At 38.7% G+C, this 23,919-nt stretch overlaps 3 protein-coding genes and 1 non-coding gene across 5 annotated transcripts; 2 read left to right on the top strand and 2 right to left on the bottom strand.

Moving 5' to 3' along the window:
- The first annotated feature begins 290 nt into the window (after positions 1-290).
- Positions 291-8,364, top strand: LOC117923906 (probable ubiquitin-conjugating enzyme E2 24). Its single transcript, XM_034842393.1, has 10 exons — positions 291-560; positions 1,705-2,676; positions 2,897-3,035; positions 3,151-4,631; positions 5,061-5,189; positions 5,541-5,984; positions 6,070-6,133; positions 6,757-6,896; positions 7,206-7,517; positions 7,776-8,364. The coding sequence occupies exons 4-10, from the start codon at positions 3,162-3,164 to the stop codon at positions 8,049-8,051; spliced, it is 2,835 nt and encodes a 944-aa protein (XP_034698284.1). The 5' UTR covers positions 291-560; positions 1,705-2,676; positions 2,897-3,035; positions 3,151-3,161; the 3' UTR covers positions 8,052-8,364.
- Positions 8,365-9,203: 839 nt separating this feature from the next.
- Positions 9,204-12,415, top strand: LOC117923815. The gene has a single exon (XM_034842284.1). The coding sequence runs from the start codon at positions 9,293-9,295 to the stop codon at positions 12,170-12,172; it is 2,880 nt and encodes a 959-aa protein (XP_034698175.1). The 5' UTR covers positions 9,204-9,292; the 3' UTR covers positions 12,173-12,415.
- A 1,153-nt stretch (positions 12,416-13,568) lies between these two features.
- On the bottom strand, positions 13,569-23,329 carry LOC117923814 (callose synthase 11-like). 2 transcript variants are annotated; one of them, XM_034842283.1, is made up of 3 exons: positions 17,562-23,329; positions 16,084-16,123; positions 13,569-13,889 (listed from the first exon to the last, which is right to left on the bottom strand). In XM_034842283.1, the coding sequence occupies exon 1, from the start codon at positions 22,878-22,880 to the stop codon at positions 17,568-17,570; it is 5,313 nt and encodes a 1,770-aa protein (XP_034698174.1). In that variant the 5' UTR covers positions 22,881-23,329; the 3' UTR covers positions 13,569-13,889; positions 16,084-16,123; positions 17,562-17,567. The 2 variants fall into 2 exon arrangements, with proteins under 2 accessions (XP_034698174.1, XP_034698173.1); XM_034842282.1 differs by lacking the exon at positions 16,084-16,123 and having other exon boundaries at positions 17,562-23,327.
- On the bottom strand, positions 19,849-19,927 carry LOC117924414. The gene has a single exon (XR_004652781.1). It is a non-coding gene; the product is annotated as a small nucleolar RNA J33 (small nucleolar RNA).
- Positions 23,330-23,919: the final 590 nt, after the last annotated feature.

Here is a 23,919-nt window from a genome sequence, read left to right on the forward strand (position 1 = left end):
CGGTTTTTTTTTTAATATTAATTTACGATAAAAATTTGAACAAACAGGTTTGATTTTTTTTTTACACTGAACTCATCTTTTTGAAAAACAAATTTCATGTGGAATTTAAATATTTATTGTTTATTAATAATTCTTTTTTTTAGAAAAAAAAAAAAAAAAAAAAGGTGGGGTGGCGGGGGCGAGGAAAGAAGCCAAGGTCAGTAACCGTTAAGCGGTAGCGTAAGTTTCTTTTTGTAGATCCTGTTGGTATATGCTGCACGTATCCATTCAAATAGTTCTTTATATCCAATTGGATGTGAAAAAAGGCACCCAAAAGCTCCCATGTTTCATAGGTGATAAGCACGGAGTCTGCAATGGTTGAGAGGTCTGCTAATGGCGTGATAGGTGGGACTTGGGGAGGGACTTGGCCTCTCTGATCTCACTAATTTTCTCGGAAAATTTATATACACAAAGAAAGCTGAGGAAACGGAGGCAAACGGTATATTGTTCTTGATCATCTCAGAGAGAGCTCAATGGGTTTCTGGGTATTCTGGGCCGCCACCATTGCCTGCAATCATTTGGTACAATTCTTCACTCTGCAATTTCTGCTATTCTAATTCTCTATTTTTTATTTCAAATGCTTGTGTTTATTTGTGGGCTTGAGGAATTTGAGTGCTATACTTCTGATTATATCATGGGATTGTTATTCATTGTTACTTAAGAAGTTGTGATGCTGTCCTATGAGATATTTCGATATCTTTACTTGAAAAAGTGTTTTGAATTATAACTCTGTCGAGTTCATGCAGATTTTGAATCTTTGCGCGCTACATGTTTGATTTATGGTTGTGTGTGTTTATTTGTTTTCAAGTTGTTGAAAGTAATGGAGCTTGAATTTAGGTTTGCATGTAAAGAAATCGTGAATTATTTGATGGGTGTTTGAATTTCATTCTCTTTCACATATTTGGCATCAATTTTGTATTATCTCCATCTCTATTTTTCATGGAATTGATTTACTTTTGCCAAGTTTGATTTGTTGGAATGAAATTTGAAAGATTTTTGGATCAAATTTTCTTACAAGGGACTGACCAATAAAAGGATGCATCAAAAAAGTGGAGCTGGAATTTAGGTTTGCATGTAAAGAAATCGTGAATTATTTGATGGGTATTGGAATTTGATTCTCTTCTGCATATTTGGCATCAATCTTGAATTTTCTCTTTCTCTACTCCGCATGGAATTGATTCACTTTTGCCAAGTCTAATTTGCTGGAATGAAATTTGAGAAGTTTTTGGATTGAATTTTCATAGAAGTGACTGGCAAATCAAAGGATACACCCAAAAACAAAGGAATGAAAAGAAAAAACGAGAGCTTATCTTAAAGTTGTGTAATGGGTTTAAAGAAATCCTGCTTCCATTTCGGGTCATTAACATGAAAATGATGTAATCATCTGCGGAATTCTGAATGTTCAGAAACTTTCATTCATTGACTCTCTGTCTCCCTCTTTATTGTTATTATTATTATTTTCAAATTCACTCATTAGATGTTATTCTCATTAGTTGCTGCCTTACTGGGAAATGTAATATTGAAAATCAGAAGCCCTTCTTCATATATTTTGAAATTCAGAAGCAATTTAATTCTGAAAGTTGCATTATCAGATATTATTATGTTTTTATTTCTTTCTGTATTGAAAAAAATTAAGGAAATTGTTAACAGATGGTGCTGTTACAGGTTACATGGAAACACTAAACCAGTCGGAACAGTTATTTTGACTTCTCGCAAGTAGAGGTGATTGTTGGGATAGCTCTGTTTTGAGACATATTATTCAATACATGGCTGAGTTTCTGCAAGTTGAACCACATGGTGTTTTCCTGATTGGATGTTTCCATTTGGTGGCTCAAATCTACATCGTTTGAATTTGGGCTTTTTGTTGTTTGATTGAACTCTTCATATGATTCAAATCTTCTTTGGCAGTGGACAAACCTAGCAGAAACTTTATCTTCTAGGGGCAAATCTCCTTTGGCAAACACCAATTTGTCCTGTGGATAGAGCAATATTTCTTCTTGGCAAATTGGCAATACATATTTCTTTGTGAAGATTCAGCTCTTTTGGGCAAATCTCCTTTGGCAAAATTACGATTTTCCTTTATTTGGGTTATCTCCTTTAACAGCTGCATGCTGGAGAGTTCTACTTCTATTGGAAAATTGTAATTCATTATCAACTACTTGGAACTCCATCCAGGCTGTAGGGCAAATCTCCTTTGGCAATTAGTTCTTTGTCCTTTCACTGGGGAACATCAAATCTGACCTGTGCAGGAACTCTCATTTTGCAGTTGTCCATCTTTGGAACTTAATTCTGTTGGTTGGCAGTTCCTTCTAGTGGAAACTTCAGTCCATTTGTGGGCAAATCTCCTTTGGCAGTTGGAGTCCTTTGTTGACTCCAGTTATCTTTTCGGGGGCAAATCTCCTTTGGCACTAGATCTCTGGTTTCACTGGACAAATCGTAACGTTGGTGATACTGGATTGATCTCTGTAAACATTTTCATTATCTGGAAAAATACTTATATTAGTGAAAAATATTGTCATTTTATCTATTGGTATTAAGCACCATTCCAAGATCCTTATTACAGTACGTGTCAAGATAACAACAGGACTGGCATGCGTGTTGGATGTTCCAAATTGTTCAAGGAAGGAAAAATTAATGGTAACTCCTCCTATCCCTTCTTACTATTAATTTTCCTTTTGTGGAATTTATTATCATGTTAAGTGAAACAAAACTAGCTCAAACTTACTTTGATGAAGCTTCTATGTGGTTGGTATTAGTGTTTATTGTTTAATCATGTTGATATCTCTTATTTAAACTGCCATTCTAATTAAAATTTTGAAAGGCTGCTTATATGAAGTATCTCTCTATTCATGTCCAGGTATACATGCTTTTCCCTTGGGCTATTCATTTCTAAGTAAAGATCTTCCTTGTGTGATATTTTGTGAAGAATACCTTGGATTTAAAGCAAACCTTTCAACCAAAATATAGTTCTCATTCCAGCTTTGACTGTGACAAAGGTGAGAAATCTTGTCCTTTTGACTCCCAACTCTAAGCCTTCACCATATTTGGCTTATTTTCTTATCTTGCAATATTTTATTTGATATGAACTGAACTGAAGATATATTCTTTTAGGCATCTGAGCGATGGATATGCTCCTTAGTGATTCTGATTGGGAGAGTTTCAGTGAGAGTGGTAGCAGTGAGGATCAAGAGGACATTGACTCTATGTACGGTGGGAAGGCTCAGAGCATTTTTTCAAGCCTGGAGGAGACTATTGGGAAAATTGATGATTTCCTTTCATTTGAGAGGGGATTCATACATGGGGACATTGTGTGCTCTGTAGCAGATCCATCAGGACAGATGGGGAGAGTGGTGGATGTGGATATGCTTGTGGACTTGGAAAATGTTTATGGAAAAGTCATAAAAGATGTGAATTCCAAGAAACTTTTAAAGATCCGGTCCATTTCTATGGGAGACTATGTTGTTCTTGGACCATGGCTTGGAAGGGTAAATAAAGTAGTCGACTCTGTTACCATCTTGTTTGATGATGGGGCAAAATGTGAGGTCACTGCAACTGATAACAAGAAGATCTTTCCCATATCTCCTGACTTACTGGAAGATCCACAATACCAATATTATCCAGGACAGAGAGTGCAGGTTAGGCTCTCTACTCTTTCCAAGTCAGCTAGATGGCTATGTGGTGCTTGGAAGGAAAATCGTACTGATGGAACTGTTTGTGCTGTGGAAGCAGGATTGGTGTCGGTTGATTGGCTTGCCTCTGCTCTGGTTGGTTCTGGTTTGAGTTTGCCTGCGCCCCCTTGTTGGCAGGACTCAAAAAAACTAACTTTGTTGTCATGTTTTTCACATGCAAACTGGCAGCCTGGAGATTGGTGTATGCTTCCAGTTTCTGATCGTAAGGGTGTTATGGAGAAAAATTGCCTTAGCGTGTCTACTTGTGAGCACATTCTAGGGCATAAGAAATTAGAAAGAGGATTTAAGAGAATGAACCTCAGTTTTGAACGAGAGAACATCTTTGTTATGGTGAAGATAAAGACCAAAGTTGATGTTCAGTGGCAGGATGGTAGCTGCTCAGTGGGATTAGATCCACAATCTTTATTTCCCATAAATATTGTTGATGCACATGAATTTTGGCCTGAACAGTTTGTGCTGGAAAAGGGCACTTGTGATGACCCAAATGTTTCTAGCAGCCAAAGATGGGGTGTTGTTGAAGTGGTGGATGCTAAAGAACGAATTGTGAAAGTAAAATGGAAAAATTTTGCCTTGAATGAAGGAAGTGATTTGGAGGAAGGCCTCATGGAAGAAACTGTGAGTGCTTATGAACTGGTTGAACACCCAGATTACTCGTACTGTCTTGGTGATTTCGTGTTTAGGTTGGAAAGGAACCAGCTTGTTGATCAAGCTGATGAACAGAATTTCAATAATAATGCAATTGCAGAAATGGGTATGGGCAAAGAAACTCCCCTTAAAGGTGAGACTTGCAGAAAAGATCAGAACGAGCACTCTGATAAATATTATTCATCCCATATTGGCAATGTAGTGGGCTTCAAAGATGGTGGTGTCAAGGTGAAATGGGCTACTGGTCTTACAACCCAGGTATGAACTCTAGTCTCTCATTGTTCTATTTGAATATTACGTGCCACTAGTTACATAAGTTGACTGGCGCTTTTGGATGAGTTTGAACTGGTAGTAGCTAAGTGTAATCCACATTATTTCTAGTGGTCTATGCTACCATTTAGTTCTCACTTTTTATATTTCTGTGAAAATTGTTACTTTGGCGAAGAAAATGTGGGAAGGGTGGGTTAAAAGTGTGAAGTTTATTTTCATTCTACACCAAATTCCTCTTTTAAAAAAGGTAATAACTGCTGCTTTCCAAACTAGTTGAGATTGATATATCACGCTACCAACTTCTGCCACTTATGGAAGCCATCCTGTAATTGATTGTACATTCTGCTTTCACATAGAACTGAAGAGTGTTCATCATGGCATCTTGCTGAATGCATTGTTGGAATGACCTTGCCCCAGGTTGCTCCTAATGAAATCTTTCGAATAGATAAATTTGAAGGTTCATCTACAACTCCCGAAGAAAACATTGAGGAATTGAATCATGAGTTGATTGAGGACGACAATCAATCTTCCCCAGGGAAAGAAAAGGTAAATCCAAGTTTCTATCCATTCCATTAATCATAAGTCTCTGTATATGTCAGGACTTCACTATTGAGAGAGTGTACCTCAGTTTCCCTGAATGCTACATTTGATACCTGAGGAATTAATTATAGGGAAAATAAAGAATAATTGAAATTTTAGAACTGCAAGTCCAAACTCTAGCTGATAATTTCCAAAATTCCATCTCATATCTTCTCCAATATAACAGAACATAAAGCAATTATTGAACTGGGGTAAATTCCTTAAGGCAGAACTTGTTTTGAAATTCAGCGAGTGATATATTTTTTGTATTATTGACATCTGGTTTGGTAAATATTGAACAAATCCTTCGATGTCCAGGATGTGTCAGATCTCAATATTGTTGATAAAGATTGCAAAAAGTACCCATGGCAGTCTACTTCCTCCCTCCTTCCTCGAGCGGCTATTGGCTTTTTCTTGAGCATTGCAGCAAGTCTATTTGGTTCACCTGATCCCACATTACTGTCAGGCCAATTGTCATCCAGCCACTGTTCAGAAGATGAAAATGAATCTGGGACTCATCTGAAAGGAGTATTAAACTCTTGCAATCCTTGCACTGAGGAGCAACATATTGTAGTAGATGACTTACAGGCATCTGGAGAGACAAGCATAAAGGAGGAAATCAAAGACATTGGTGGAGATAAAGATCTTCCATTTTCATCAGGCAGCAAGAATCCAGAACAGTTTAGTCAGTTTGATATGGTTTGTGATTGTTCAGACCACCACTTTGTTGATAGTGCTGGCAAGGGATTGGCATTGTCTCAGGTCAGAAACACTCCTCATTTCTCTCTAAAGTTACACCAGTTGATGCATCCAGATAGTGAGGTTAATTCTTTTTCTCCCTTTTCAGGTTAAAAAAGGTTGGTTGAAGAAGGTTCAGCAAGAATGGAGCATGCTTGAGAAAAATCTTCCTGGTTAGCACTTTATTCTATTGACTTTAGTGGTTTAGTGCTATTTATACTATGAAGCATTTTATATGTGGATATAATTTGAGTTCCTTGGACCTGTTAATTGGAGTAGTTTAAACATAAATAGAAAAAATGAAGAGGGGTTTCTCGGAGCATAAATGGAGTTTATTATCATTGGGTTTGGAAAATAGTGGTAGAGTCCATTATTGCAAAGGGAAACAAATGTTGGGGATAAATGAACAATTGTTTATAAAAATTCCATGACAGTCAATTGTGTTATGTTTTTGAGAGTTCAACAAATTTATGAACTCAGATTCATAAATTTGGTGATATTTTTTGTTGTGAGTTGTAGTAGAAGACCCTCATTTTTTAATGTGATATCATTTGTGGAATAGTAGAAGGTGATCCAATTTATTTTCCTAAAACTAATGGTGTGACAGCTGACAGTGATAAAGAATACACTTGAGAAGTATTTTTCTTTCAATAGATCCTTATAATGTTCAATTGAATGTGAAATTGAAATGAGAGTATGAACTAATAGCAGTTAGAAAGGTTAATTCATGTGAAGAAGATTCTCACTACCCTGGTTCGCAGGCTGTTATTAATTAGACCTTTTGTAATTTTAACAGAAACAATCTATGTCCGCATCTATGAGGAAAGGATGGATCTCCTGCGGGCAGCCATTGTTGGCCCATCTGCAACTCCATATCATGATGGGCTTTTCTTTTTTGATATTTTCCTCCCTCCAGAGTATCCTCATGAACCACCTGTAAGTTATTTCATTTGGGTTTCCAGTTTGTGTATTGAAAGACGTATATACGTGATGTGTTGCTGATTTGGAGAACCCATTTTGAGAGTGCAGGAAAATATTTTCCTTTCAAAATCCTTGTTCTTCTATGCAGTCGAGTGTATTTCTAATTTTTCAGCAACCTCCTTTGAGATGGGGTCTTCCCCTTACTGAAAAATTTGCTCCCTTTTATTCTGTGTACCTGGATGCTCTTGCACACATCCATGCACAAGTTTATCTTGCATCTGATTAAATCTTATGCGGTTTTTCTGAACCTAAAATCTTATGCAGTTGGTACACTACAATTCTGGTGGGCTGCGTGTCAACCCTAACTTGTATGAATCTGGAAAGGTGTGCCTCAGTCTCCTCAATACATGGACAGGCACAGGCACAGAAGTATGGAATCCAGGGAGCTCCACCATTCTCCAAGTTCTTCTGTCCCTCCAGGCCCTTGTGCTTAATGAAAAGCCTTACTTTAATGAGGCTGGATATGACAAGCAAATGGGAAGAGCTGAAGGAGAGAAAAACTCCATCAGCTACAATGAAAATGCATTCATCGGTACCTGCAGATCCATTTTGTACCTGCTACGCAATCCACCCAAGGTATAATTATCAAGTCTAGAATCTCTGTTGGCTTCCTTGACTGCATTAAGCTGATATCTAGAATTAAAGACCATCATATTAATGGCAAAATGTTTTAGTTATGGTAATGGCTTTAAGGGCAGTTGGTTAGCCCATGAGATGGGCCCATTTCATTTGTTTGACCCCACCATTTTGATAGAAAGATAATGCCATTGAAAACCCATGATTTTGTATTTTTTGAAAACATTTTAAAGGTGGTTGGTTTCTGAACTGGTGCAGCATTTTGAGGCACTTGTGGAGGAGCACTTCAATCAATGCTCCCAACATTTTCTACTAGCTTGTAAGGCCTACATGGAAGGAGCTCCGGTGGGTTGTGCTTTTGAACACAAGAAAACTGCAGAAGAAAGTCAAAAGGGAAGCTCTACAGGTTTCAAGATCATGCTTGCTAAGCTTTTCCCCAAGCTTGTGGAGGCCTTTTCTGCTAGAGGAATTGATTGCAGCCAATTTGTTGAGATGGAAAAGGGAATATGCTACAATTGGGGTAAGCAACCATAGCTACTCCCAATAAAAAAACATTTCTATCAATTGTATAAATTTATGATTTCAAAATTTGCTTGGTGATGGCCTTCTGTGCCCTTTGTGTTATGTGGTGTGGATGTGAATTTAAAAAGCAAAAAAAAAAAAAAGAAGTTAAGACTTGATAGCACTATGGTGCTGTAATTGTATTGTATGATGGGTTTGTGAACTTGTGAAAAAAAAAAAAAAGTGAGACTAGGCTTGATAGCAGAATGGTGCTGTAACTGTACTACATGATGGGTTGTGAAATTCTTGAATAAAATAACAGTACCTGGTGTGGTTTGTTTTTGTAGTTTGGTGATTTTGAGGCTGTTTTGATTCATTAATGATGCTTTCATATTAAAATTTAAACCACTGTTTGGGTTAATTTGGTGAGTGCAAACCCTCACTTATGGCCTATGGTTAAGGACAAGCATTAAACTCAAATCACAGAATCCCATCTCCCCTGTTGTCTTACCCATTGGCATCACCGACTGCTTCTTGGTCTGGAGCCAACCTTTTGACATGAGAGCACTCATTTGGAAAGTGGAAAACCCTTCCTAGTCCCTAGGGTGTACCCAACTGGCCAAGTGAGGTGGTGGGCTGGATCTGGATTTCAATTTTTACTAGCTGTCTTCCATTGTCTCTGAAAAGTGATAAGCACATGAAAGCCCCCATCACTCCACCATCATACTTAATTTTGATCATTTTCTATTTTCTATCATCATGTTTTTTATAATTCATTTTGTAGTAATTCTAAAGAGGGTTTCAACTTTTTAACATTTAAATTTTATTTTTTAAGTATTAAAAAGATTAAAAATATTTTTTGAAATTATTGTTAAAATATTTATAAATATTTTTTTTAAAATATATTATTAAAAATTTTACAAAAAGTGATTATTACATAATCGAAATGAATATTGTTGTATTGTTAAAAAATAAAAATATTTTTAAAAATAAACTTTTGGATTATATCTCAGGATACAGTTAAAGCCTTCAACTTTCCTCCAAAAAAATAGGGAAATTATTCTTTTTGTCTTCTGGCAAAATAAGATTAAAAAAAGTTTGGAAGGTATGTGTTCACATTGTAAGCATTTTTCACCTTGAGAGCTTTTAGAAAAACACGTTTTCTAAATATGGAATCAAACGCGGCCTTAGAGGAATGGTGAGGCATGTATTTTGACAGTGAAAAGAAATGGGAGGTGTAATGGCGCAACTTGAGGCTTGAGCTCCACTCGGCGATGGAGTCCACCTCATCTTCTTCATTCCCAATGCCCAAATCTAGGGTTTGTGTTAGGGCTCGGATCAACTCTTCGGGAAATCAACACACGTTTTGTGTGTTCAGCTTCTTCATCTTCTCCGTCATCACCATCTCCACAGCAACTTCTACACCTTCTTCATGGCCTCAAATCTCATACGCCCAGCACTGCAACGCTATCGTTCCCGAATCCGCCTCAACAGAACAACAGTTTGAATCTGCCGCTTATGGCGCTGGATTCTTGCATATAGGGAACGGCTACTTCACCGGCGGCGAGTCAATTCTCGGCCAACCCCCGCAATTCGAGGGCGACTCTCCGAGTTTCGTCATGTTTCGCCACGGAGCTCTCTACAGAACCCAGACAGAAGGCGTTATCAAGGTCCGAGGAAACTTGTTTTTTCGGGGCTCCAGAATTGTCTCTCCACTGGGGAATATCACTCATCGGAGATTGCTCCGGTTCCGAATCAATCAGCCACGGATTCCGATTCGGAGGTCCTCCGCGACTTTCGAGCTTAATGGGTTTTGGTCATCAGATGCTGGGAAGCTGTGCATGGTTGGATCGGGTTCGAGTCACTCGAAAGAGGGTAATTCACGACTCTTCAGTGTTGTTTTTAAACTTGATTTTGCACAGAATTCGAGTATTGTTTATAGTTTGGTTCGTGGAACATTAGAGAGTGTAGATACTGAGGATAGTTTCAATTACTTCAAGCCAGTTTCCATATTGGGAATATCACAAATGAGATATGAATATACGTTGATAGAGAAAGAAATTGGGAGCGGGTTCTTGAGTGAGTATAGTAGTGATGAGGATGCATCTCTTAGTTTAGATGTGGGTGAACGCCCAGGTCTCTGTTCTTTTGTAAGGTCAGCAGGTGGGTTTGAATTGGAATATGAAATTGATTGTGATACTGTCAATTGCAGTCCCCTTGGTGGCGGGACTCCTGGATTTTCACCAAAATTCATGTCTTTCGACCAAGTTGAGTGTCAGGATGATGGAAAGGTGCACATGTTGTTACGGTTTTCAAACTCCAGCTCTCATTTGTTCCGAACTTTTATTCCTGATAAGACATTAGTTGCCGAGGGAGCATGGAACAAGAAGAAGAATCAGCTTTATGTTGTAGCTTGCAGAATCTTGAATGTTGCAAATTCTTTAGCTGATGCTTTTGTTGGGGATTGTTCAATAAAATTGAATTTGAGATTTCCAGCCACCATGTCAATAAAAAACAGGAGCACTATTGTGGGGCAAATTTGGAGCAATAGAACTGTGAATGATTCGGGTTACTTTGGTAGAATTGTGTTCCAGGATACTGGGAATGTACAAATTGATCTGCCTGGTTTAAAATATGAGTATACTGAGACTGACAGCATAAGTAAAGCTTGTGCAAAGAAAAAGGGGGTTAAACACAAGGGACAGGTATACCCTGACGGGCATTCGTTAGACATGAGATTTGACATGTCAGTTAGAAACAGCAAGGGGCAAGTAGGATGGGGTCATGCATTCCCTCTATTTGTGGGTGATAAGTTTGTGGGTGATCAATTATATGGGAAATTTCGCCCTCATTCACCAAGGTTGGGAGGGTCTGAAGCTCTAGTGAGCACCAGCCACAACAGTGTGGTAAATATCAGCTACAAGCTGAGCTTCACACCTTCAACTAGTCTCATGTTGGTGGGTAAGATTTCTTCATCTAGATCAGTAGAAATATCAGCAGAAGGGATATATGATAAGGAAACCGGTGTCCTGTGTATGGTAGGGTGTCAGCATCTGCAATCAAATAAACCATCAACAAAAAATGATTCACTGGACTGCAAAATTCTTGTCAATGTGCAATTCGCTCCATTGAATGCAGGTGGACGTAGTGTCAAGGGAACAATTGAAAGCACACGAGGAAAGTCAGACCAGCTTTATTTTCAACGTCTTGAATTGTCTTCAAGTTCTATCTACTTGAGCCAAGCAGCAGAATCCATTTGGAGAATGGATCTGGAGATCACATTGGTTCTGATTTCTAATACATTTGCATGTGTCTTTGTGGGGTTGCAGCTTTTTTATGTGAAAAGGCACCCTGATGTACTTCCCCTCATTTCTATTGTGATGCTCATTGTCCTTACTTTGGGGCACATGATACCTCTACTGTTAAACTTTGAAGCTCTGTTTGTGGCAAACCGTAACCGGCAGAATGTTTTTCTTGGGAGTGGTGGCTGGCTTGAAGTAAATGAAGTAATTGTAAGGGTGGTTACAATGATAGCTTTCCTGTTGCAGTTTCGTCTTCTCCAACTGACATGGTCCTCAAGATCAAATGATGGAAGTGAAAATGCTTTGTGGGTATCTGAAAAGAAGGTTCTGTATTTGTCATTGCCATTGTATGCAGGTGGTGCGTTGATTGCTTGGTTTGTGCATCAGTGGAAGAATTCTTACCAGATCCCATTACCACGAACACGGCTTGCACCTGTCAATTACAATCAACAGCATGCTCTCTGGGGTGACCTCAAATCTTATGCAGGTTTGATCCTGGATGGTTTTCTGCTCCCTCAGATAATGTTCAACTTATTCTTCAACCCCAAGGAAAAGGCTCTTGCCTCCCCCTTTTATGTTGGAACAACTGTTGTTCGTTTGCTACCACATGCATATGATCTTTACAGGGCCCATAGTTCTACCTGGAAATTTGATTTATCATACATTTATGCAAATCCTAGAATGGATCTTTATTCCACTGCCTGGGATGTCATTATCCCTTGTGGTGGTATGCTGTTTGCAGCCCTCATTTACTTGCAGCAGCGGTTTGGTGGCCATTGCATTCTTCCCAAGAGATTTAGAGAGAGTTCTGTATATGAGAAAGTACCTGTAGTTATCAATGAACAATTGTAAAGTGAAGCCATTGTTGAAGACATTTATTGCTTTTACTACTGCAAGCTCTTTGGTGCATAAAGGTAATATTGAGACTTAGAAGGTTGTGTCTTCTTCAGAAAATATCATGGGCTGTGTGGTTGGTTAGTTATTTGATTGATTTGGGAATATAGTTGGTGAATTCCATTTGCTTTCTTTGAACAACTGTTCGTATAATGTGCTTGTTTAGTTTTATGTCATGGAAATGTAATTGTTTTTTTTTTTTTTGCTTCCACAAATTTGAGTGTCGAATGGGGTGTTTCAAACTGGCGCTGGAGTTTTAAATGTGTCTTAGGATCACAATGACCAGAAAGATATCCTTCCTCTTTGTTGCACCATAGTTAATATGTTCACACCTCACAGGCACCAAATAGATGAACATTTGAGTGTGGCAGGAGATCATTTTAACCCGTTATATGAAAAGATTGAGCACCAAGTCCTGAGTACTTGTTGGCTGCAAATAAATCTCCAAGGTGCCAAATTTCCTGATTGTATCTTTTATCAGTACTTTCCTGTGTGTTTCTAGACTTGGTGTTTCTTGTGGCGAGGAGCAGGTTTACTCATCATCTGGGTGCTCTCTCCTTAAATCCTCTCAAATCAGCATAGCTGATGATGCACATGGCTTATCGATGGTGTTAACAACAATGAATCGGTCTCATCTTTCAGTTTTTGCTCCAAATACGTCAGTTATTGCTTACACTCTATCCCAACTCGAAATGAGAAAGCACACTAGTTGCCTAACCCAGATTTTGTCTTACCAGTAACACACCTCTATTAGTGGTTTGAAAGCATACACATTGGAGGGCACTCTAGATGACATAGCCATGTATAAAACGTTCGACTGTCCATAAAAAAAGGTTGACTATTGAAGTTAACGAAGGCCCAGATAAACTGGGGTCTTTGGATGTGAGCCTTTCCCCACCTTCTGTCCATGGCCTTTAACCCACTGGTTTGGTAAATTATGCCATCCATAACAGCAGAACTAATTCTCATTTATTTGTAAGATAGATCATATTATTCTGGATATCAGGTGTAGAAAACTATTTTAAATATCTCTTCACCAGGGTAAACCCTTTCCTTACTTAACTTTCTTGTCTTCTCTCTTTTATCCAGTTACATAGATGTTAGAACTCCAGGTCCAGTCTTTCTATTCATCTTCCCCCATCCTTTTCTCCGTAATCCCCAGTCTATGATTTGTCTCTCCCGTCTTAATCTTTTAGGTCAAATTATAGCTTAAGACTTGGTTCCTTGGATTCAGTTTCTGTTACAGTATTTTAAATGCAACCAACTCTACCACTTTCCCTCTAGCCTGGGCAGCCATCCTTTGCCCTGTCAAGATACAACTAAAATCCAGACAAAATACATGGGGCATAGATACTTGGAGCAACCTGCTGATTAAGGAAGATTAATGGAAATATAGTCAATAAATAAGCTAGCCAAGAGCTGAACTAGATATGGACAGCATGTACAAAACCAAAAATTCCCCCACTGATCACTTAATTATGCTGAGCAAAGACAATATTGCAAATATGAATAGGAAAAATGAAACCCAATCACCCTGAAAGAGTAATGGGACAATGAAGTTAGTCCGAATCTTTCTTCCCTTGACTTGCCAGTTGCAGCAGCATAATACCTAAAACCACCCCTCCATCAGCAGAAATAAACGCCAGTCTATCTAACTTCCTCAGCATATTCCCACCTGAAACCCAAAAAACAAAATGCAATGTCAATAATTCATGTGAATACTACCTGTGGTAAAAAGTCGACTAAAAAGAAAACAAAAGAGCAGCGGGGATTCTGGGGAATACTTGAATACCTAGCAGCCATGTTGTATTAACATAATCACATCAGTAAAGTTTAAGGTACGCACCCAACCAACTTTCAACTGTAACATGTAAGCAAATTAGTTTCTTTAACTTCATTTATTTTTTGTGTTAGGTGGAGAATTATTCACTGTCGTTTTTGTTGACAACCTACCATGTTATTCAGCACATCACTTTCATGTTTTACTGAAATTATCTCAAAGCAATAAATCAATAGGTCGATAAAATGGATCTGTGAGTTGTATCCTTGGTGCTATAGTGAACCTTTACCTACCTTAAAGTAAATCAGATATTTTTCCATGCATAGCAATCCAAGAACTGATTAATTGAGGTTTTTGCTGTTGAATATATTTTGAGATAGTTCATGCTCAGGCTTATGGATAACCATTACGTACCATATGCTTTAGTATTACAAGCCTTAGCTACTAACACAAGGGACCTTTGAAGAATACGAAAATTCATGCAACGGTTGGAGCTCATGCCTAGTTCTAGCTGTAAAGAATTCTGCAATAACTATCTTCCTTGGCTGCTAGCTTAGAGACTCTATTAAGCTTCTGCACTGCCATTTTTTGTCTGGAAAAAATTGGGTTACCAACTTCTTTGCTATAAGAGATCCAATGTGATAGATAATTGCAGTGCAACAATTACTACAAGAGACTAATTCATGACTATTAGCAGATATTACCAGTTAAAAACATAAGAACCCTCTTCCAAGAAAATTTGAGTAGGCAGTTAGGATTTGATGATTAGGGAGACGAACAGTCACCTTGAAATGGTAAGTTAGCTTCCATCATAACAACCAAGGAGGTTCAATCCAAGCTACTAGCACATGCAAGCACTTACTATATATTTGTGAGAACAGAAGCAGCATTGTGTATTTAGCTCTAAATCTAAAGGGAATGCAGATGTTTCCTGGTTTCATAAACACAAAGCACAGCCAAAAAGAGTTCCAAGGGAGAGATGTGTCATCAATAGACACTGTCTAAATGGTGTGATTGCTTACCCAGGTAAAACTAATAACACTGTAAGAGAAGAACTAATAAACCCTATCTAGGGATTTCAAGGGGTTTGAAGAATTATTAATTCCTTAAGAGAAAAAAATCATACAAGAAGCTAGTAATCTTCTTGCCCATCAGAACAAAAAATAATAATAATAAATAACAACAAAACAAAACAAAAAGCAAAAAAAAAAAAAAAAAAAAAGGATCTTGTGCATTAACTTATTTAATAGTCTATTATCCTTTGCAGTTCAACAAAGCCTCTCAACTGCTCCCCAAGTCTCACACCTCATTACGGACTGTTGAGGTAGGAATTGTTTCCACTTATATGTTGCATGTTGTATTAAAACCAATTACTGTTATTAGAAACTCCAATGATGGGTGTTGCTTGAGTTCAATAAATAAGGTAATGAACCATGAATGACAGCATAGCTGTGCCTCAATTAACAAGCATTGATGTAGTATATGGTGTACTTCAGAGTTATGCTGAAGGAATTTGGATGATGTTTTAGCATTTGAAAATGCAAGGAACAAGTAGGCCACTAAAATTTACACTTCACTAAACCCTTATTAACCATTTGAGGTTTCTCCAAAAGAATTATGTTCCCACAGTGATCGAAGTACAGGGCTTTTTTAATTTCTAAATTTATTCCTCTCATAGCATAGTTATCATATCATCAATGTCCAATTCATTGGCTACTTATGAAAGTGTTGTACTGTCAAGTAAATACAGGAGAAGCATGGGTTCTTAGTTCTAACAAAGAAATTGGGCATGGAACACAAGCTGCAAAATATAATGCTAACTTAGATTATTCAATGCAGGTATGTTTCTCCATCTGGAAAAGGGGCACTGATATAAGGTTTCTATCAGTCATGAGATAAAAGTCTAAAATGTGTGTTTTTTCAAATGCATTCACAATGACTTTTCCCTATCCCTCCATTGACAGAATAAATTTTTTGGCATGGATGTAATGTATGGAAGTGACAAATTGCAAGTGACACCAATGATTGCAGAACTGTTTATTCAAACATCTATTATGGGACTTGCAAAGTATAATTTTTGTCACATAACTGGTTAAGCTTTTATTGCCCATGCTCTAGCAGGAACTATTCTGCAATAGAAGTTGGAAACCATATTAGAATCCATTTGGATGTATCTGCCGTTCAACACGGGCTTTTTAATTCAGAACAAATTTTATTAATCACCAATCAAAATTTCAAGCAACAAGGAAAATATAATTGGCTTTGATTCTTTGAAGCTACGGTAAAAAAACCGGGCCGGATCAGCCGGTCACAGTTTCGGTCCGATCTGGTCAATTAGACCGGAAACAGGTTGAACCAGGATCGGACCGGTTGAACCGACGGTCCGACCGGTGAATTAGACGAACCGGACGGTTAGATTAAATTTTTTTTTTTTTTTTTTAGCATTAAAATGACGTTGTTTTGTATTGTTCAAAATTTTGTTCGATAAGGAAATAGGTTATTTAGACATCCAATTCTCTATCAAATTGTAAAATTGACCACTCCTTTAATTTCAACTATACTATAATTAAGTTTTATTAAATTAGTTTTTGAAAAAAAATCTTGAATTAGTTTTTAATAATAATGGTAATTTAACCTATACTATAATTAAGTTTTATTTATACCAATTCATATATCAAGAATTTAATTTTCATTTAATTAGAAAAAGTATGATATTAGAAAAAGAAAGAGTAAACCTAAACGGAGAGAAAAAAATTGGATATGAGTAATAAGAGATAAATTAAAAATTGAGAGAAATAAATTAGGAAGTAAATAAAGAAGGATGGAAACATTTAAAATGAGTATTTGAGGAAGAAGGGGACTCATTCTCTCGATTTTAAGAGTACTTAAATCTTTTAATCAAATATCTATACTATAATGAGGGTGGTGTGCGAGGGTGGGAGATTGGGAGCTAATAAAGTAAAATCTAAAAAATGCCTTTTATATGTATGAGATATGATTTAATGGTAAAAATATTACAATTTTAAATAAATTTTTTATTTTAAAATAAGTTTTTTATTTAAAAATAAATATTAAAATTTTAAATTTTAAATTAAAATTATGATTTTAATTTAAATTTCTAATTTGAAACTAATTTTCTGATTTTCAAATAAAATTTTAATTTTTAAATAATATATAAATTATTATTTTAATTTTTATAATTATTTTAAATTTTAATATTTTATAAATAATATATTTATGATGTCACCGGTCCGACTGCGGTTTGACCGCCGATCCGACCAATAAATCGTGAACCGATAACTTTTCCAACTCAATGACCGATCCGATTCTAAAAACATTGAAAATAACTTCTCCATGCCATGAATCACTAATCACAAAGTCCATCACACTCTACATGGTTGTGAAAAGAAAAAAAAGCTATACCAGCAGTACCATTAAATCTCATTCAGATCCACAATCATAGTTAATGCAGAGCAGAACATCAACTTCATTTTTTGAAAAACAATACTAAACAAGCTCAAGATTAAAGTTGAAAGAAGTTTGAGAAAATTACAGGTAGTAAATTACCTTGAATCACATGTCAATATTTTTCTTGCCGGTTAGAATTCGAGAAATCTGGAGCCCCCTGCTGAATGCTTCATTGAATAGGATTCTTGTCTGCATGGACTGGAATCCGGGCATCCATGACAGCAATGCCACAGGAGCCAGAATAATTATTCCAAACAGCAAATCATATAGCCGCGCCAAGGAAACCACAGTGTCCCATACCACAGTGGACTGCAGAAAAGGCCGGAGTACCACGGCAATAGATATAAGGCCCCATCCTGTGGGGATGAATGCCAACAGGCTTGTGATAAGATCAAGAAATATCAAATTGGTGAATTTTAGGAATAAAACTATCACAAGTACTATAACCACAATGACAAGAAGCTGAACCAGCCGATAATAGATGTGCTGTGTTGCAGAATATTTATCCCGGGCATATGCTATGATGATGCAAATTCCAACAGCCACGATCATATAGATCCATGATAACAAGTAAACAGCAATACTGGTGTTTCCACTAGTAATCTTGAGCCTGTAAACAACGCCGTACTGGAAAAAGAAGAATCGAATATCTAAGATCATCTCCAACAACTTTCCCCAAAGGCCAGTTGTTCTCAGATGATCATGTTCCTCATACCACCACGTTTCCCAGCTCTGTTCAGCTTTTGCCAATATTCCACCACTGCACCATATCCAATTCATGAAATCATCGAAGTCATAGACAGTCTTCAACCAATCAAAGCCAGAAGGATTGAACACAAATGGGGCCATTATCCATGATACTACAAGGAACCAACTTGTGATTGCCATGAGTATGTAAACCAAAGTATTCTTAGCCATGGGACTTTGGGAAGCATACACAATGAGAATCACCCCAAGCTCAACGGCCTTTACAAAATGGCTGCGAGCATAGAGTCTATAATTCTCAGCAAAACTCTTATGCTCCACAACAAAACCACGCCCTGTTGCTCGGTACTTCGCACCCCCATGAAGAATGGTCCGGCCAAAGAAATGGGTGCGAGTTCCCATAGAGAATGTGTAAAATATTGATGCAAGTTGCAACTGCATTGTCAGAAAATCATAAACTGCGCTAAGGAATCCATGCTCCAGAGTGTTCTCCACAACCATTGGAAGGGCAGAGAACAGTCCAAGTTGAATAATGAACTGCTGATTCAAGACTGCACCAAGTGCCCTATTATTGGTCGAACTGTTTGTGGTTGACCCCTCAACGCCACTGAGCGCAAGATAAAGGCGGCCCCACAAAAATGTATAAACAGTAAGTACCACCACCATTGTGTTGAAGTAAAATCCCACAGTCGAATAGAAGAATGAAAGCATCCGGAAGAAGTCCAATCTATGGCCCAATCTATAGACATCTCTACTCAAAACCTGTTCACCATTGCCACTCGCAACCTTGGCCTCGAACATGGAGATCTGGTTCAATCCGACATCTCTTCCCTTACCTACCTGGATGTATTCATGGTGTGTCACATTGCCACCTCGCAAAGTGCAATTGAATCCAGCAAATATATCCTCACTAATATTAATTACTCTGGAAGCCTTGCTGATTCCACCTCGAGTCAAGAACCAGAACCTATCAAAAACATCTGGATGACCATAGTGCATTCGAACTTTCAAAGGATTTGCGAGAACACGCTGCCCTAACGTCACAAAACTCATCTCTTGGGCAGACATGAACCAAGCAAGTGAGGAAACAGACCCTGTAATGACATTTTCACGGACTCCTAATATGGTTGGCTTCCTGATACCATAATATGTCTTGAATTCTTCCAATAGATTTCGCATCTTTAGTGCCTCCTCATAATAATTGTCTTGGTTCATGTCAATGGTCTGAAGTGCATCACCACGGGTAAAGATAATGGCATGATTCTGATTTTCTGGTTTGCCCTCTCCAATCTTCAAAGGACCAGGCAATCTGATCCTGTAAATCTCCACCTCCTTCTGCAGCTCATCGTCATACTTCACAAGGACAGAATAATATTCCACCTCCTCTCTCCCTGAAGGAACCTCATCAACATAGGCAACTCGAAGAGCCTCATTGTTTTTCATCAGAAACAAGATCTCCTCAGCACGAGGATCTCCTTTCATCTTCTGTGATCCATAAATCTGGCAGGCAACCACATATGTGAACTTCATCAGAGCACTGCCATACTCATGCCCTTTAAACAAAAGATTCACACCCCCAGCTCCCCTGTCCAATTTCTTAGCAGGTGGTGCCTTACCCAAGCGTGGACCATCTAAACCACTGCTTAAAGAACCATGAGAAGCAAGTTGTTGTGATCCATTTCTTATGTCCATCTCAGATGCAGAATCAAGAAAAGTAAGCATCTTGAGAGCCCTATAATAGTACATCATTCCCCTTACAGTGCGAGATAGTGTCTGGCCTCTGTATGAGGCCCAAAGGCGGAGGTCCCTTGCCTTCGTTGACCATATTTCATTGTCATCCTCCATGCCATCCCTACGCATCCGCTCCATAAAATTCGCCCATTCATCAGCATATATTTTCTGCAGATAAAACAAAGTGGAAATGCCATCTTCATTCTCATTCCGAAGTGTTCCTTGGCCATACATTACTTCTTCATTATAGTAAGGGGTCAGAATGCTGAAAGGCACCATTTTCTCAACACGGGGAGCATGGGGCATGTTCATAAAGAGGGAATTGCTGAAGAAAGCTATACGCCGTCTTGCCTCAAGATTTGTTGGGACATTATGCATTGAATCTCTTGAAGTAAGAATCGTCTGCAAACGCCGTAAATGCCTAGCATCCTCAGCATCAGGGAATTCGACAGCATTCTCAAAGAGCAACCCTGCATCTGCTGCTGGACTAAGTGGTGCCAAACCTTCCTGCCTCAACTGCACTATGGACCTCTTCACCTTTGGAAATTCTCGAACACAGAGTTCATACAAGGCCTGCAACACATTCACCACCTTACTATGATCTTTCTTAGGTCCCAACAAAAGCTTAATTAGAGATATCAACCTGGCATGGATTTGTGGTAGTAAAGTCATCTTATACCTCTCAATGAACTTCCCATTCTCAATGCACCTTTCTATCTCTTGGAAGAAATTTGCAACAATTGAATTCTCTTCTGAGCCATATTTAACAACGAAAAGAAGCAAGTACCTGATGCTATCATAAGCTTCAATTACAGCACACCGCCTATACTCATTCTTGCATATCTTAGACCAAAGCCAGCTATCAGATTTATCCGTGACCTCTGCTGCTTGACTGAGAGCGAGCAGCAGCTCATTGCACAGGAGGACACACGGCCAGCGAATAACCCTAATATTCCAACAATTTTGGTGTAGTTCCAAAAGCTCATGTTCTGCATCACTGATGAGATCTTCTTCTCTGAAAGTCAAAATTATCTCATTCCATATCAAGGCAAACCTGGTTGCTTCCACTTCGCTTGACTCTATCTTCTTGTATACTTGGCCAAGTCCATATCGAAGCTTGAATCTGTGGATTACATCTCGGAGCTTCTTCACTAGTGACAACTTTGTATTTTCCGTTTGCTCCTCAGGCATGAGATTGAACTGCATTGCACTGGCAAAGAACTGAAACCTAAGCCTCAATTGTTCAATATTCCGAATCTCACCAAGATGTGAGAACAATCCATTTGCTCCACCAACAAGGGAGGAGAATATTGCATACCAAATTTGCAAATCCATGAGGTAGATCAAAAGAACAGGAACCCACAACACCACAATTGCTGTCCTATTGGCTTTACCAAAAAACTCATGCCAAGTGTATGTTAAAACCGTGCTAGACAAGAGAATTTTTGTTGGTGCTATCAGGGGCTTGATTTGAAGAAAGTAACTGAATGAGAATTTTGAAGCCAATACTGCAATCCAAAACAGTGAGTACTTCATGTTAGTAACCGGTCCTTCCCTTAGGCCACGACCCACAAAGGTTCTGGTATGAAACCACCAGGTCAAACAGTACAAAACCTTCCAATTCGTTTCCTCGAGACAGATTCGTACCCATGGAATCATAAAAAGAGTCAATGCCAGCAATTCAGGGATGATAAACACAAAGGCAGCCTCGAGAAAAGTAATAATCCTCCTATTTGCGGCGTCTGACCACATCCCATCTGAGTTCTTCTGACTCCAAATCCTCCCATAGAAAACACTGAAGACAACAGTCCATGTTATGGCAACCACACTCTTTAGCACCATCCTCACCCCTAATGACCTTGTCTCTCTCGAAACCAAACTATACTGAGTACCAGCATCAAGCACAGATTGGAGAAAACGAAGAGCACCCCATGTGATAAAAACAGTCAACAGTTTCACCTGCACACCCCGGTTCTTCAATGCTTTCCATGGATACTCCGTCCCCTGCCAAGCAACAATAACAAAAGCCTGCAAAGACAAAATTAACAATACCCATAACCGATCAAAGCTCCGAAACACATTCCAAAATGACCTTTGCTCTACAAAACCCGTCTTCCCCACTTTCTTAGTCTTATCGGTTTCAAAAAATTTTGGGCCTCGATTCATAGGCCACCCAAGCCTGCGAAAGCACTTTCTACTCCAAAAGAACTCATTTATGTCATCATAATTCCTCCATGCCGAGTGTGGCTTCGTGCCATTCTGACTACTATCCACCTCGAACTTAATGATATTGTAAATGGGGGTAACCACACGGATCAAAAACCCATTTGCACCATAACTGGGTTCAAAAGGCCTACCAGTGTTATCATCAATGTAGTTCTCAAGAATTTGATTCAGCTCCAAAGCCATATGGTGAAATATATAGCATATGCATTCAGGACAGAAACGGAGATTAGCAGACTCACCCCATATCAGAAGATAAAGCGAAACGTACAACAACTCGCGACGAAGCGCGTCGCGGCGATTGGACAGCCATAACTGCGATTTCCGGCCAAGATACGAGCACCACGAGGTGTAATTCTTGAGGAGCTTGCTGCGGAAGTCCCGGAGCACGGTCGGGTCGAGGGAGCCGACGGTCTTCGGCGGCGGAGAGAGGCGCATTTGGGAGTTAGCGAGGTGAAGAACCAGGTGCTCTCTCTGGTTCCGAACGTTGTCGTTTTGGAACCCAAAGAACATCCCAAGCCAGTCCAGGATGTCCATGTGGTTGTACCACGTCACGAACGACGGTTTCCGGAGGTCTTCGGCGGTGCGTAAGGCCTCCGCGGCGGCGCGTACCTCCGGGCAACTGAGGGATGGGTGATCAGTAAGGACGTCATGGATGGGGATGATGTTGTAAACCTCAGCAGATACAGGCTGTGACGGCGCGTAGGCTCCGACGCGACTTCGGGTGCGCGTGGGAATTGGACGATGTCTCAGATTCATATCATTAGACTCTCCTCTGAGTCGAGTATCAGTTCAAAACCATGTGCTCCGTCACTAGATTTGATTTCTCCGTTTTCGAAAACAGAAAAACAAAAACAAAAAAACACTCCGATAAGAATCATAAAACACTGATACTCTGAGCAACAAATGAAAGCATGAGTAGTGAAAATTCGAAAATATCCCAAAAGGGAGAACAGAAACTGAAAGCAAAACTCCCTTTTCTTTTCAAAACATACTCTGAAAGTTCGGATAGCCCACGCATCTATCTGAAGAATATTTTGCAAAACGGTGTCGTATCATCCCACATGGCACCAACATCAATGACCATCCCAGACAGCATGAAGTGGATCACTGTAGGATCCTACCATCATTATTCATTTGATATCATAATAAAACCCCCCTTCAAATAATAAGCCAAAGCAACACAGCTCTTCTAGTCTTCTGTCTTGACTCTTCATCTTGAAATTTGAAATCATACCCAGCTGATTACTTTTTTCCAAAAGCCAATTAAAAGGGTCCATATCCATGCCAACCCCATCAGAAAAGACTGAAGAATTAAGGATATGTGGACCCATTGGGATTCCTTTTATCTTTTACACCCAAGGTTGTAACTGATGATATGGGCCACACAGGACCCTTACTGCTGATGATAGAGAATCCTTGCTTCTCATTTGGATATTCTATTTCAGTTCAATGTTCACAACTACACTACTTTATGAACTCCTCCTTCAACTTTAATGATTAAGAACCCACATGCAAATCTATGTTTCCAATAGGTTTACCAACCCTTCTGGCCTTTTCAGACGGGAAGGTATTCATTAAACTGCTTTTAAATATTAAAAATACTTTTTGAAAATTAAATTCAAGAAATGTTTTTGTTTTAGAAAGCCATTTACTGAATTCACATTTTTTTAAAAAGGAAAAAAGAAATAAAAAATTGAAATTCCTTCAAGAGATAAATCAAAGGCTTGTTCCTGATCTCCACATGCCTTCATTTTGTCTTCAAGCTCCTTATGGGTTATAAGATCTCATTCTATTA

Source organism: Vitis riparia, chromosome 10, assembly GCF_004353265.1.
Source record: "Vitis riparia cultivar Riparia Gloire de Montpellier isolate 1030 chromosome 10, EGFV_Vit.rip_1.0, whole genome shotgun sequence".
NCBI classification, from domain to species: domain Eukaryota; kingdom Viridiplantae; phylum Streptophyta; class Magnoliopsida; order Vitales; family Vitaceae; genus Vitis; species Vitis riparia.